Source organism: Octodon degus, unplaced genomic scaffold (genome assembly GCF_000260255.1).
Source record: "Octodon degus isolate 3935 unplaced genomic scaffold, OctDeg1.0 scaffold00040, whole genome shotgun sequence".
NCBI lineage: Eukaryota > Metazoa > Chordata > Mammalia > Rodentia > Octodontidae > Octodon > Octodon degus.
Genome location: NW_004524616.1, coordinates 4,522,556 through 4,538,765, shown reverse-complemented (window position 1 = coordinate 4,538,765; position 16,210 = coordinate 4,522,556). Strand labels below are relative to the sequence as shown.

The 16,210-nt window shown below is 47.2% G+C and overlaps 1 protein-coding gene across 5 annotated transcripts in view; it reads right to left on the bottom strand.

The window, feature by feature from the left end:
- Positions 1–16,210, bottom strand: part of Ablim3 (actin binding LIM protein family member 3) — a 113,330-nt gene that overhangs the window by 45,252 nt on the left and 51,868 nt on the right. For all 5 annotated transcript variants that reach the window (XM_004631279.2, XM_023715275.1, XM_023715274.1 and 2 more), the window contains exons 3-5: positions 10,853–11,036; positions 8,950–9,062; positions 3,189–3,315 (exon numbers count right to left, since the gene is read on the bottom strand). In XM_004631279.2, the coding sequence (XP_004631336.1) occupies positions 3,189–3,315; positions 8,950–9,062; positions 10,853–11,036 (424 nt within the window). The remainder of the gene's footprint in view (positions 1–3,188; positions 3,316–8,949; positions 9,063–10,852; positions 11,037–16,210) is intronic.

Sequence of the window (16,210 nt, the reverse complement as noted above, 5' to 3'; positions counted from 1 at the left end):
AAGAACCCCTGGGGTGAGGCCCAGGAATCTCCACCTGATGCCCTTCCTAGCTTGGATGGAAGCAACTGTCTAGCCTGTTGACCTTGGGTCTCCGTTTACTTCTTCCTGCTTTGTACAAGTTCTCCTGATTCACTTATTTCCTTTGTCCTGGAGAATGCTTTTTAAGAATTATTTAGAAAGTTTAAGTTTTATTTAATTTAGAGCAGGTAATATTTGCATATACTACAGCATTCTCAAGGCAGAAAGAGAAAAGAGTTCACCCTCCTCCTGGCCCTGCTCAGTTTTCCTTGGAGAGGTCATGTGTGTGATCAATTTAAGGACTCTTTTAATAAAAAGATTTCACCTGTAGTGAGAGAACCATCTGGTTGTGCTGCTAGGTCAGCAGATAAGAAGATGCCCCCTCTGAACACTTTCTAGGTGTTCCACTTTGACCCAGTGATTATGACCTAGCAGACAAAACGATGGCTGCCCTCATTATTCCTGTGCTACTTCCTCCTGCTAATAGCTGCTGGCACTCCTGGCTTGCATGTGCCAGGTCCTCTGAAGGTGCTTCACACAGATTACTGCATCTAATCCTTATGGCAGCCAAAAGAGTATGGCACTATTAATTTCCCAAGGGGTGCATGAAAACTCCCAGGTAGACAGGAGTTGGAAACTCACCATTGGCCACCTAGGATGACCTAAAGCTAGGTTTTCTGGTTTCTTGTCCAGGGGGTCTGAGGACTAAAGGAAATGGGTCCAGTGTCTCCTGGGGCTTAGACGGTGCCTAGCCCCGGTGCATTCTCAGCAATGGCAGCAATCACTGTGGTGCTCAGCAGTCTGAGGCTGATATAGTTTGGGGCCTCAGTGAACTCAGCACAGCTTGTGGGACTTACCTAGCTCTATGGGCTCATTCCAAACTTTGACGAAAGAGGTGTGTTTCCCCACTTTTGGGTGAGAGAATTTGGCTCAGACACTGAAGCCATCCTGACGCTGCTGGGAACACTGACTGGGACACAGGACAGCCAGTGTTTCCTCAATGGAGAAGCAGCAGTAAGAGCTGAGGCTGACAAAGGTCTGGAGGTGAGAGTGGGCCCACAAAGCCAGAACTTGTCCTCACTTTCCACGTGTGAGAGAGTAACTCTACAAGGGAAATCATTTGTTAGGAGGTGGTACAACAGGCCAGCCAGCACAGCCTCATTTATATCCCTGGGCTGGGGAGGCCCAAGGGAATTTGAAATATGAACGATTCTTAAAAGAAGCAGGTGGTAAAGTGAGTATTTATTGGGTGTTTATTAGGTATTAAGTGCAAGCACCGATCTCTGAGCCTTTATGCACTCCCACTTATTAACTCTATTTTTTTCACAATGAGGAAACTAAAATTGAGAAACACTGAGTCCTTGGCCAAGGTCATGTAGGTGGGGCTTCAATCCTGGGCATCTGGTGCCACAGCCAGTGCCTTGTAGCCCATGCCACTCTTCCACAGCCAGACGAAGAGCTGAAAGCCAGACTGTAGAGGCCAGGTATGGTGGGCAGGCTGGGCTGGGCCTCCTTGAGAGGAACTCTGAGCAGGCCCTGCCTTCTTTGGAGCACTCTGATGTAGACTCCCAGACTCAAGGACTCCTTGCTGGCCACTTACAAAGGACACTCTTTACTTGGCAGGCCTGGAGGAGAATGCCAGCACCCTATTGATGTGGTCTTTAGGACGTTTGGTGACATGGCCACAGCTCACTTTTGCAAGCTTGGGACTCTGCTTCCCCTGGGCACACAGTTGGGCTGCCAAACAAGGTGGAGGTGTCAAAACACTTGCCCATGTCCTTGTTCTTGCTAGGTTAGGCATTCTGCCTAGGTGCTCTTCACTGTGTTTTCAAATCTTACCTCTTTTTTTTTTTTTTTTTTTCAAAGTCTAGCTCAAATACTGCCTCCTTCCATCAGGTGCTTACAGACAGACTTTGCTTCCTGCTGGCTAGGTATGATTCCCCCTTTCTGAATATTCACCACCCTTCACTAGCACCTTGGGCACAAGCAAATGTTATTCACTGGTCAGAATCCTCTGGCCAGCATCGACTTCCCACTCTGTTTCTGTAAGCTTTTACCAAAAGCTGCTCTCTGGCTCTAGGGTTGGGTCTTCCCAGTCAATGATTAATTTGCAGTGGACACGTGAACCAAGGGTAGCCACATAAAGGCAGCTCTGGAATTCCAGCTGACACTCTTGGGAGAAAAGGGTTCCTTTCTATTAGGCTAGAATGAGAGAGCTTGTTAAGCTCCCTGGATATAGCCACGTCTGACGCCAGTGTACTTCTGACCTTTCCATTTCTGTGTTGTGTGAGAGAGGGCTAGGAAGCATCTATAGTTAGAATGGGTCAGAGCACTGAGGGTCTGTGCTCATAATAGCTTCTAGGTAGCTGAGTCTATATGTGTGGTCGCTAGGGCCTAGCAACAAAGGGACTTTCCAAAGCTGCAGAGTGAGGATCTCTGGGCAGGGGTGACTCCTCTATCCTGATCATTTCATGTGTCCAAAATCTCTTCTCCAGTTAAATTTATTGAACAACTATGATTGACATAGTCAGGCATTATGCTAAGGATGGGGGAATCCAGCAGCAACTAAAGCACAACTGCTATCCTGATGGGAACAGAGAGTAAACACCATCCCAGAACAAGTCACTTAGTATTCTGTGCAAACAGACACCTCAAGTCTCAGTAAACCAAAACATCAAAGGCTCAGGAAGCAGTAGTTAGCATTATCGTCGCTATTAAAAAGTTGCCTCAGATAGGTATATAATTACAAATGGTGGTAGCCCGTGTGAAGGAAACAAACAGGGCAGCCTGAGAGCTGTGATGGGAGTGGAGGTGGTAAACTACTGGAAAGGCTGCCTCTGAGTGGAGGTGGAAGGAAGGAAGGAAGGAAGGGAGGGAGGGAGGGAGGGAGGGAGGAAGGCAGGGAAGGAAGGAGGGAAGGAGGGAGGGAGGGAGGGAGGAAGGCAGGGAAGGAAGGAAGGGAAGAAGCAAATAGTGGAGAGGGGTGCTGAGTGTCCTCAGCAGAAGGAACAGCACGGAAGGTGCCACAAGTGGAAAGAGGCTGCTGTGGCCCAAGTGTGGTAGCCAATGGAAGGAACCAGGGTGATGCTAGGGATTTGGGCAAGGGCTGAGGAGGCAAGCCTTGTAGGATGCACAGGCCGAGTGTGGGGCAGGCAGGGGATCACACCCACTTGCTGATGTACTCCCCGGTGAGGATGACGCTGCAGGTCTGGCACTTGAAGCAGCTGACGTGCCACTGCTTGTCCAGGGCCAGGAGCGACTGGCCATGCTTGATCTCCTCCTTGCACCCAGCACAGTCTGCAAAGATAGGAGCCGCTGCTGAGCAAAACTTCCCGGGACCCCTGACTGCCCACCATCAGAAGGAACTCCTCCCTGAACGTCACTTGGCTTTCAGGTGTCTTGTGCTGACACCAGCAGCTGCCCAGGCTCTACCAGGGCAAGGAAGAGGCCACCAGAGCCCTGGCCTACTGACAAGGGACTTTGAGCCCATGGGTCCCTGTGTGGATGGAAAAGCCTTTCTACTTCTCTTCCCAGGTACCATCCATCCAAATTGGCCCCGGCACTCCTCCAGTCCTTCTTCAACAAAGCTCATACTTCTCTTCTTGACCCCAGATCCTCATCACTGGGACTGCAGGGCACGCAACATCTCCACCACACCCGGGCCTACTGGATTTTAATTAGATCTCTGTGCATGGCAAAATTTGAGAAGCATGGATTCTTAGAGTAGGCTTTGTTTTTCCTTTTTCCTTCTTAGGCTATATACCTAATGAGAAGCACCAGGTCTATGCATTGTGGCTAAATGTATTTCTTTGCTTAGCATGGTGCTAGGTGTGTAGTGGAACTCAAAGCACCTTTGCTGGAGTATGAATGAGTGGATCTTATAGCACTCAAGCAATAAATAAAATTTATCATGGCTACTCCTTCCCCTGTATGCTTATATGCCACACATTTGCTTCCCGGGAACTATGGGTTAGAGTGTGGTGAGACTGTCTCAAAGCAGAAATGTGCTCTCACTCCCTGTCACCACTACCCTGGAACGGTGCTGGGCCCACAAGTGTGCGTATGTGTGTGGCCCAGAAGCCTGCCTGTTTGTTGCTCAATGAATGCAGGGAGGGAATGGGAGGGACAGGAAATGGAGCCAGTGTCCAAGGTACTTGAGAGATGCTGGGAACTCAGGCCTCATTGACCGGATGGCCCACTTTGGCAGAGGAAAGGGTCACGGGGCAAAGTTTACCATAGGACAAACCTCTCTGTTGGCGCAAGACAAAGGCAGACTTTGAGCAGTGAGAGGAAAAGAAACTATGCATAAACTTGGGGAGCCTGACCGGACAGCTTCCAATCCAGCTGGAGGCCAGTCCTGTGAGAGCAGACGATGTGTCTAAGAAGGGTATGTGTCCAACAGGCTGCGGGGCGGGGCTAGGCCCTGATGAAGTGTTTGTGTGGATCTGGTCCTCCTGTGCCTGCTTCTGGTCTATCTATACCTTTCTATATCTCTGGAGGCAGGGAGGTCTCCAACTGCAAAATTTTTGTAGTTCTAGGCTTTCAGATGGAGCTGGGAAGGATGCAGAGTTTGGAAATTTTTCTCTTTCCCTTTCTTCTTTCCTGGAACGAGTTTTAAGTCTTCCTGCTCTGCCACCCCAGTAATTATAGGTTTCACAGTACAATAGTTTAGAAAGGTCAGCCCCTTCTCCCTTTTACAGACAGATCGTCATCTGAAGTGACTTGTCGGACTTTGGTGTAGATTCTGCAGGCATTTGGTCAGGCTTTCCAGGTGAGGCATAATAAACTTGTCTCTAGGGCCTCCCTACATGGTTTAATATTTCCACTGGGGCTCTAGTTCAGAGAGCATCTGGTCAAATGTCCCAGTCAGTGCAAGAATCTTCTGTGTTCTGGACAGGTGGACACCGTCCCCTGCTTGATCTCATCCAGGAGTCAACTCAGCCCATTTTCAGAAAGCCCACTGTGCCTCAGGTCAGGCGTGACTCTCGTGGTGGTCTTCTTTACATGGAGCCCAGGCCTGATTCTCGTGACTCCCCAAGTTCTTATGCAGCTAAGAATAATTTGCTCTCTCCTCTAACAGTTCCTTCCAATATTTAAAGATGACTAGTTTCCTTCGTAGCTTTCCTTCTTTACACTTCCCTTGATGTGGTCATGCATTAATCAGATTCACTTGTGAGGAAGGCACAGTGTGAATTGATGACACAGTTCTCCACCTTTTCAATAAAATGGATTTAATAATCACATGCTTACACAGCCCCATTCCAGTAATGAGTGCCATCTTTCTCAGTTAAAGTGATACATCTGAGATGGAGTGAGCACCTTTAGGAGCTGATCCAGCGCAGTGGTTGACAAGTGGGCTGAGAGGCTGAAGCAAACGATAGAATCTGGAACAGGCAAGAATCCCAGCTCCCCAGTGTACTAGTTGTGTAACAACCAAGCCTAGGAACCTTCATCTGAATGTCTTCCTATAGTCTGGCTGGTATAAGTGATGCTCACATCTGGTCAGTGGTTTCTGTCAGTGTTTCACAGACTTGTGTTTTAATCCACGTTCTGTGGATCTCCCGGGAACCGATGTAAAGCTGTATGCAATGTTTCCACTGCAGGAAGACCCACTTATTCTTCTGGAGAATTCTCGGCTACCTTCTCCATGTGCTTTTCTTTTCATGTCACTTTACTGATGCTCTGTTGCATTGGTTTCATGCTTTTCTGGAACTCTCTCTCCCTCTGCTTCAGCCTTGTACTCCTGACCATGGATGGAGCCTCAGGCACCCCATCTGGGATCCCACAGGCCTGGCGTCATATGCAGGGTCTGTAGAACCACAGCTTATCCAGATCGGTCTCTGGGGAGCCAGCTGTCCACTCCTCACACATTCCTCTCTATTCCAAACTTACAGTCTCCAGCTGGTAGGAAGCATGATGCCACCACCTGCCCCTCTCAAATCTCTCTGTTGGTTCCTAAAGCCCGTGAAGACTCCAGGCAGCCGTTCTTGGTCTCACTGACTAGGCCATTCATTCCACTTAGCTCAGCAAAAATAACTGGGTTTTGTGAGTCACAGCAAGCTACCCACCTTTGTCTGGGCAGCTAATTCTGGAAGACAGGATCCTTCCCAATTAGCAAGACATGTGTCTGGTGTAGAACAATATGGGAATCGTCTCCCGAGCCAGACAGCCTGATCTTGTGTCTTGCTATCTGTGTTACTTTGGGAAAGTCATTTGTGTTTGTTGAGTTTCAGTTTTTTCATGTACAGAACACTTACTCTTATCACCCTTGTCGAGTTGCTGTAATGATTAAATGCTTGAGTACTTAAATGATGAAGTGGTTGACAATAGTGACAATCAGTGTTGCCAGTGACATAGGGAAGGGTGGTGCTGGGGTTATGAAGGAGTTGGTAGTCACAGCTGCGGTGAAGGTGACGATGTGATGGTGGTGGTGGTGGTAATGGAGGTGATGCTTATAATGGCAGGTATGGTGGTGACGGTGACACTAACAACTGTGATGTGATGGTGTTAGTGATGGTGGTGATGGAAGTAGTGGTGATGGTGATGTTGAGGATAATGGGACAGACAGTAATGGTGGTGCTGCTATGGCTGCTGACTCATGTCAGTGAGGCCTGTGCGGGCCCCATAATAATAGTCAATCCCAGCTAGCATCAGTGAGGGTGGCATGATGGGGGTGGTGATGGGGATTCTGCCATTGTCGTTGGCTCTCCTTCATGATATATATGAAGACATATTTCTCCCTCCTGCAGTAGCACAGTCCATTCCTCTTGACAGTTTCTGAGTCTTCTCAAACTTTGGAATGAGCACTGGTCTACTTTTCCAAAATATTTTTATTAAACTTCCAGAGATGAAACTTCACACACTTTCAGCTTAAATGCCAGATTATTTTTTCCTTTTGCACAATATGTTTTTCTTAGCAATCTCTTTTACTTCTCTCTTTTCATTGAGAATTCAGGAAACCTTCTAATATCCTCCCTAGCCAGGAGGTCCCTTGTATTTCAAGAAGAACAGTGACCATGCTTGGAGCAAATGATTCTATGAAAGGATGCCCTGTGGATCCACAGATGGATGTCTTTACATTGTGAGAGATGCGATGAGCCATAATCCTGAGTCCTGCCCCTGAAACTGCCCAACTGTTTACTTCTCCTCTTTGTTTCCTTTTTCTTTTTACTGTCTTCTCCTCACCCCTTTCTACCCCTTGATGTGTAAGATGATGGCAGGGCTTCTTTCCAGCACATGCTTGTGTGTGAGACAACCACCCATGCTCAGCCACGACAACTCCCACCTGTCAGAGAGAGCCACTGCACAGCACAAGGTGAGAGAAGCAACCACAAATTCAGAGTTGGATTCTCACCACTCCTTTGCTTTCTAGATGCCAGTAACAGTCCTCACCTCTTACTTACAGAGCTACTGTTCACTACATTTATGCATGCCGTGAAGCCCATCCTGCTTTCATGGCTGGGTAAACTAAGCCTCAGAGGCTACACGACTGCTTTGCATCACGCAGGAGGTTGGAAGCCTCCTGACTCACTCTTGCCTCCCTTCGTATTGCCTTCATGTGGCCCCGCTGGCCTGTAAGCGCCACAGCAGCATCAGCCACAGGGCCACGGCTGGGGTTCCCAGGCTTTTTGTCCCTCTGGATGAAGCTTTTAAGGAGCTATAAAGATCCCAGTGAGTGTGCTCAGCAGCCTTGAGATGGGAACCTGCACAGAGCAGCCAACTGTTTGTGACAAGGACGGTGAAAGAAGGCTGCTGCACACTCCGGGACCGGATCCGACTGGATTGAAAGGAGGGGAGGGAGGGGAGGAGCCTTCCTGTGTTTCTCCACTCATGGCCACACCTGGGTGGACTCTAATAGGGCCCCTGGGAACTAAGCCCTGCTGACTGGATGTTCTTGGCTCACCCTCCTTGGGGAGATGTGGCCCCCAATGTGCTGACTCCGCCAGAGCTGGAGCCGCTGTGGGCAGGCACCTCCACCCCACCCTGCAGGCTTGCACTGTGGTGCGGCCCAGGAGGTTAATGGGTTTTCATTGATCTCTTGATGAGACCGCCAGGGTGTCATATAACATAAAAGAACTCTGGAGCCCAACGCTGCTTACAGAGACCCTGGGAGCCTGGTCTATGTGTGTGCAGTCAGCTGCCCCACTGGGGCATCTGGGAACAGTGATTTAGACATCTGATCACTGGATACACGCAGGGGAATGAACTTAACAATTTGGGAGGCCTGGCCAAGGCACACCCTCAAGCCTCACTTTTTCCTCAAATCTGAGGTGTGGTGATAAAACATAACATTGCTTAGGGCATGGGAGATCTGCCCTTCATCCCTAGATGGGGCTCCCAATCTCAGAGCAGCAAATGAATCCTAGAAATTCTTGAATCATCCAGCATGTCACTGCCTCTGTGTCATCCCTAGCGGTCCTAGGGGAGCCCAGAAGTTGTATTCTAACAAGGTACAGAGTGACCCCAACTTGGTGGTCCACAGAACACTTCTACAAAGCAGAGCACATCCCTTCGGTTTGCCCCAAGGACCCTCCCAACTTCCTCCTTTGTGAGTCATGTCTGCAGATTCTTCCTTCCTGGAGTTTGTCAAACCTGAGAACCCCTGGTGACATAATACTCGATCAAGCCTGTGGCAGTGCCCTTGGGATATAAGATCAGGAGCCCAGCTAGTCTCAGGGGAGACCCACCCAAGTGGCCGATAAGCAGGGACAGCCATCCCTGTTTACCGCAGGGCAGCCTGCTTCCCTGTATTGTGCTTGTGGAGCTCGTGTGTCTGGGCTTTCTGCCAACTGGGTCACACGTCAGGAATCCTCCAGGGAGGGAACCTCCCATTTCCCTTTAGGCCTGAGGATGTAGCTGATTGCCAGGACAGGGGACCTGTGGAGATGGCGCCATGAGCTTGGAGGTGCACTTGGAGGTGGGGAGACTCACGGCTTGGTCCACGGATCTTGATGGGCTTGCTGCTGGTCATGGACTGGGAGCAGGTCTGGCACACACATTCTTTACCGCTGAAGGTCACCTTGTCTCCAATGGGGAAAGGCTTCCTGCAAGGGGTCGAGGCAGAAAGTCAGGCCGATTTATGGGATTCTGAGGCTATGTGTGACTTGACACACATGCTCACAGCAGTCTGGTGACACATTCCGTGTCCCTCCTTGAACACCAGGCAAATTTAAATGCTGCTCCTTGTGACAAGCTGGCTAAACCACTCAGCAAGGGGCCAGGAGGCCAGAACTGGAGGCCCTTTTGTGCCATTTATCGGATTTAACACTGAGAAAAATATGCTGCTTATCTGAGCTTGTGTGTTCCAGCTCTAAGAGGGCGAGACTATGAACTGCTCCCGGGGTTGCTCCCTCTTCCTGGAAGTAGTTTTGCCACACTAATGTGACTTCTCTCCAATGGCAATTTTGTAAGTCCACAAATATGTCACAACCCCTATGCATTTGTTGTTTCCCCGGCCTGAGAGTCTCAAGCTTGCACATGGTCTGCCTCCTCAACTAAATTATAAGTCATGTAAGGAACTGCCAGCACTGCCAACCCACCTCTGGCTGCTCTGGGGACACCTGTCACATGGACTCTGAGCATAACCCCTGACAAAGGCTTCTAGGGGTGCCTCTGTCCTTACATTAGCAATGCGGGAGGGTGGATGGAATGCTGGGGCAGGAGGCGGAGGACCCACATTCTCACTATGGCCCAGCCAAGTAGTTCAAGGCTCAGACGCATTGCATGACCTCAGAGAGTCACCTCATTTCTGTAGAGCATGGCCAAAACCTCACCTCGTACCATACAGATCCTCCGTGCTGACCTCCGATGAATCTGGCATCTAGGACTCAGGGCCCAGCAGTTTTTACTGAGTAAATACTCTGCCATTAGTCTTGGTCAGAAATTCTAATTTGTTAGTTACTTTAAGCAGTAACTAACTAGTTATTTTATGGGGAGATTAATTATAAATTTTTTCCCTAATTAGAAATGTGTATATACTCTAATCATAGTTTACTTATAACTTAATCAGAGCTGCCCATTAAAATTGAACATATTTATGAACAGAGCTGAGGTTCTAGTCAGTTTTTTTTTTTTTTTTTTCATTTCCTTAATGTGGTTCTTGGCATGCAGTGGAACCTTAATACACATTTGCTAAGTGAGTAAGGGATTGAGAGGCTGCTGCTGTGGAAAAGGAGACAGGGAAGAACTCTCAATCACAGAGATGTCCTGAGGGAGGCTGAACAGTTATCAGGATAATGAGCAAAATAAGAAAGTGCATGATATGTACCAATCACTGGACTGAAGTCTTTACACACACCCCCTCACTGCTCTTCATAAAAACCCAGTGAGATTGCAATGGTTTTGATCCCTATTACTGATGGAGAAATGAAGGCTTAAAGAGAGGGAGTCCCTTGTCAGGGCTACCCTGCCACAGGAGGTGCTGCTGGAATGGTGAGAAAGACTGGAAGCACACAGGCTGTGCTACAGATGTGGGAGCCTGAGCCAGGCTGGTAGTTTCCAAACTGAGCTCTGAGGGAGCAGAGGGGCCAGGTGACTCATGGGGTCTCCTGGGAGCCTTCTGGAGAAGTGGTCGGCTGAGCACGGACATTGGGTCCTCACTCTGCTTCCGTCACAGGATGAACAATTATTCCATATCAGATTGTGTGTGTGCCAGACAGGATTCATATGCTAAAAGGTTTGAACACCACTGCTCAGATCCTTTCACCCCTTAGGTTCTTGAAGTCCACACACCCAGAATAAGCCTGATAAACCCCAGAACTGCCTGGGAAAGGCTGCCTCCTCCCCTCCTCTGGGGCTCACACAGAGGCCCTCTATTTCCCAGCCACCCGCTCACCTGCACAGGCTGCACACAAAGCACTTGGGGTGGTAGGTGCGGCCCAGGGCGGAGATGACCTCGCCTGTGATGAAGTCCCGGCAACTGTCACAGCGGGTGCCATAGAGCTGCTGGTAGTCCTGGGTGCAGATGTATTCCTGGTTCTTGAAGAAGAAGCCTGACTGGGCCAGGCCACAGCCACACACTTTGGGGAACAAGGAAAAAAACCAGGGCAGGGTGAGTCCAGGAAAGGTCTGCAACCTCAGCGGGGAAGTGACGGGTATCTGGCTTTGTCAAGAGTAGCCAGAGAATAGTGGCACATCAGACCTCACAGTCTTTGGGACTCTGTCTCACGGTGTGGCCTGCATACACGCTGGTCAGAATCACCCGAGGCCTGCTTCGGAGGTAGATGCCTGGGCTGCATTCTTTCTCCCTGGAGCCAGGGCCTCGCACCTGCCCTGTAACACACCGCTTAGCTCATTCAATGCATAGTGTGCAAGAGCCACGAATGTACAAAACACTGCAGCTTAAGGCCCTGTGACTCACACAATGCTATGTAGCTGGAGGCAGCATGAATTGGATGAAAGAATCACCCGGTGAGAAATCTCCTGGGTACATCCTATGTGCCCAACTCTATGCTGGGGGAAGAGTCATGTGCAGACCATGTGTTTTCAATGCCAACTGGAGACAATTTAGGCTGGAGGATTTGTAATTTCTAATCTGTCCCCACCACAGCCAGAGAGGGCTGATGTGTTGCCAGCATGACTGGATTGAACCCTGGCCCCTGTGCTTACCTAAGCAAGCGCTTAGTCTGCTGAGCTATACTGCAGGCCCTTAATCACACGATCCTTTAACTGCAAAGACTTAAAAATATGTGCAGAGTGAAGACAATATAGAAAAACATTGTATGTAATGTCAGTAGAAAAGCAGGTATGGGCAGGCAGCAAGTGCTGTCAGTGGGGAGGAAGGAGGCCTGGCCAGTGAGGAAGAAGGACGAGAGGTGTCTTGGAGGAGGTAAATTCCGAGCCAAACATTGCAGGAACAGAATGAGCCAAGATACAGAACTGAGCAGTTGTGAGTGATTGTGGTGCAGAGAGGGACTGAGGTTGGTAGGGTGGTTCTTGAAGAGTACACAGGGAAGCATGCAAGAAAGGGGCTTTCAGACTAAAAAGGCCTCAACCATTTTAAGAAATTCAGGCTTTGAATGAATTAAAGACATCATATTACAGTGATACACACTTTTTTTTATAAGGGGCACAATTCATAGTAGCTCAGTCTTGGAAGCTGCCTGTATGTCCCTCAGTAGATGAAAGGATGAAGAAAGTGCAGCATTCATGCACAGTAGAGCCCTACTCTGCTGTACATAAGCATTTCCCACCTCGATTCATTTGTGGGAAAATGAATGCACCACGAGACCACAGTTTTAAGTAAAATAAATCAGACACACACGTTTCAGTATTGTGTCATTCCTCTTATGTGAGAAAGCTAAAGAATAAATGATGAAAGAGCAAAATAAAGGATAACAGGAAACCGGGAGATAGTTCTTTTGCAAATTGGAAAGGGACCAGGAGATGGAGGGATGGGTAGGGGTGGGGAAGGGGATATAGAAAGAATTACTATGTGTCATGTGTGTGCAGCAACTACCCACAACAAATGTATTCACTGTGTACCTCAAACCTGTACTAATAAACAAAAGAGATTTGGGTTTTGTGGGATATTGAGAAGCCATGGATAGTTTTCTCCGTAGGTTTTATTTATTTATTTTTTCATTTAGTACAGGATCTACAGGGTCTCACTACGTAGATTGGACTCATAGTGATCCTTTTGTTTTCAGCCTCTCAAGTGCTGGGATTACAGGTAGGTGCCACCACACCCAGTCTCAGTCACTTTCTCAGCGTGCTCCAGGGGTGGGACAGGATGGCATGCTGGGGATCAAACCCGGTCCCTGGTTCTGCCTAAGCAGTTTCTTTAATCTGCTGAGCTATCTGGCCAGCTCTCTCCCTAGTTTTAAAAAAAGTTAAAAAAAATATTTTGAAAGTTTCAAACATACAAAAGTACAGAGAAAGAAATCAGAAATTTCTGATAATCAGGCTGCAAAGATGATCAATTACACAGATAGCTTTTAATAGAGGTGCCACATGACTTTACAAGCATTTCAGAAGGTCTCTTCAAATGTCCTAGATAAGACGAAGAAACAAATACAGGTCATGTAGTAGAAGAACAGTTGGATTTATGGGTGTCTGAGGAACTGAGTTATGTAGGGGGAAGTCTCAATAAAAGCCTTGGACACAGAGGAGATCAGATTTTCCTGAAAAGAGTTAATTTATGAAATCAAAGCATAATAGACAGAGTGGAATGTGGCGAAGTTTATCTCCTGGAAAGGAGTGGCTCCCAGCCTCAGAAAAATATAGTAACCCACAGAGTATGGATCCCACTGAAGTAAGAATGGGTCAGTCAGAAAGGGACTTTGCCATCAATTCAGGGAAGAGAATGGGAATCTGCCTTTATGTCCTATGACCAGCTCCTTTGTTCTAGCTGGCACCTGCTGACAGACTGATAGCTTGACTCCACATAGATGCCCTTTGCAGGGAAAGAGCTGGCCAGGCCAACACAGACTTACCCAACTGAGAGTCATATCTCTTACGTACATTAATAAACAGGTACTCATGTCTTTTACATGGGTCTTCTAAGGATCTGGTTAGTACAAGTTAGCATTCTCAAAGGTAACCAACTGCGGTCAGCCCAATGAAAGCATCTGACCTATGGGTCCCAGGAGCCAGCTTGGAATTGGGTGACATCACCCTGGTAAATACAATTTCGTCATTAACAGGGAAAGTTAATCTGCAAAAGAGGCCAGGTTAAAAATAGGAGAGCTGTCCGAGTGCATGCCAGGCATGTTTCGCAAGTGTTTGCTCACCTCTGTAGGCTTGAAGCAGACTTAGAGGGGCAGACTGTGTGGGGAGGAGCAGCTCCAACAGGACAGCAGAAGAGGGGGAGACAGAGTGGTCTGGAAATAAGGCCACTGGCCCTGGGCTCATCACTGCCTGTACATTTCTGGATAATAGTGCACTTGGTCCTCTCTCCCCTGGGGCCTGAATCCACTGCAAAATGAAACAGCTGAGCCTTCCTTGTAGAACTGACAACTTCTTTGTGAGACCACAGGAAGAAGAGCTACCTTCAGAGACCACCACTAAACATTTTAAATTCAATGTGCAGTCTTGTTTGGAGTCTCTGAAACCTCCACTGGAGGGGCAGGAAGGATGGTGCAGATGCCGCACGAGAGGTGGAGAAGGGTTTATCTCCCAAGGGCACTGTGAGAATTCATCATAGCAAACAATGAAGATGAAGCTCAAGTACAGGGTGTTCTGGGTGTGCAGGTGGTGGATCAATTGTTTCATGGAAATAGTTGGGTCATGGCCCACGACCTCACTGGACACAGCTCTTGTTTTTTCCCTTCTTTTCTCCCCTTTGTTTTCCCTGCCACCTCCACCCTGAAGAATCAGCTCTCTCAGAAGAGAAAACCAGGAGGTCACAAGAAAACTTGGAACAATCAGTTCCTCCATTTCCCCCAAGGAACTGAAGGAGGAAGTTTTTGGTAGAAAGGATGTAAAGGTTGATAAGAATCTCAGGGATTCCTGGAAATACAGTGGGGAACACAAGGCTGGGAGGTATGGAGCAAGTAGGACCAGCATGATGGATGCGGTTTAGGCTGAATGGAGCCAGTCGTGCAAATAACAGGAAAGGCCAAGACATCATTTTCAGTATGAAAAGGATGGGGATTCATACACCCAGGGCAATCATTATTCTATGAAACAAAAAATAAAGTCTATTCATTCACAAAACAATAAAAAACAAATGCAGGTCATATGGTTGGACATCAAGACAGGGTGAATACAAGTAGAATTGCTTTGAGAAAATCTAGAGTGATGCCCATGGTAAACACAGTGCCTAGCAGGAGACCTGGCATACAGCCTTAGCACGTGTCAGTGGAAAATACACTGGTTCATGGGTGGCTGGAAATGTCTCCATGGTCCTGTTCTACCACTCAAGTGCTATGAGACTGAAAAATCACCTCATCTCTCTGGAGCTTGCTTGTGAAATGACAGCAGATCTGAGAGTCTGGGATTCTGTCAAAAATTCTGTTGATTTTCAACTTTGTAAAAGAGATTAGACTTTATAAAATTTCAAGATCAGCACTAGAGAGTCCCTTAAGGGTTAGCTAATTCATTATTTGAAACAGTTTAATTGCGAAGTATATCATGTGTAGATAAAATATATCTAAACTGCTAAAAGAGTAATAAAATACACTCCCACCTATCCATCCCTAAGGCTAGATATTGCCAATGCTGGAGAAGGCTGTTTTCCTTCCCTAAGAGCGCATCCTTCCCACACTGTTCTTAATCACATGTTTTTCTTTATAGTGATACCCCCTATAATGTACAGTTTGATGTATATTTTTAACTTTATATTGATGGAGTCTTTCCGTATTTATTTCTCCATGCTTGCCAAATGGCATCAGTGCTGTGTGACTGAGATTCATCCAGGGCCAGGTATGCAGCTACAGTCATCCATTCTCACTGCATGCTGTATCCCCAGATCTGAATAAGTAGCCATCTATTTATTGCACTATTGAAGGACATTTGAACTACTTGTAAGGTTTTGCTAGTTAAAGAAATGGTGTTCTGAGCTTTCCTGTATTTGTAATCATGGTAATGTCTATTTTCTAGCTTTTTCCCATTTACACTCCCACCAGCATTTCCTCTTCATCCATATCATCATCAATTCTTTGGAAGCATCTGACTAATCATTGTTGTGCATCTGAAATGGTTGTTTATTGTGATTTAAAAATCTAATATCCCTGATTATTAGTAAACTTGAGAATCTTTTCATGTATTTTCTCTATTATAAAATGTTTGCTTATATCATTTGCTTTTGTTCCTTTGAGATTCACAGAAATTCTTAGAAATGAATCCCTTTTCTGTTGCTATTAAAACTATCTTCTTCAATTTGAAGCTTGTCTTTTCACTCCTTTTGTGGCATTTCTGATAACTGAAGTCCTCAGTTTTTGTTGTTGAATTTATCAATCTTTTTCTTTACAATTTGGGCTTTCTCCATCATGTCTAAGAAATTCTTCCTTACCCTGAAATCCCAACACAGTATCTCCTACATTGTCTTCTAAAACTTTCATTGTGTTGCTTTTTATATCCACATTATCTGCCATCTGGAATTGCTGTTAGTGAGCGGTATACAGTAGAGGTGCAATTTCCTCCCATCTGGACAGCTAATCATGTCCGTGCCATTTATCCAGCAGTTCAATTGTTCCCCATGGATCTGCAAAAAACATGTTTTCAGATATGCGATATGCTTTGCTCTGTATTC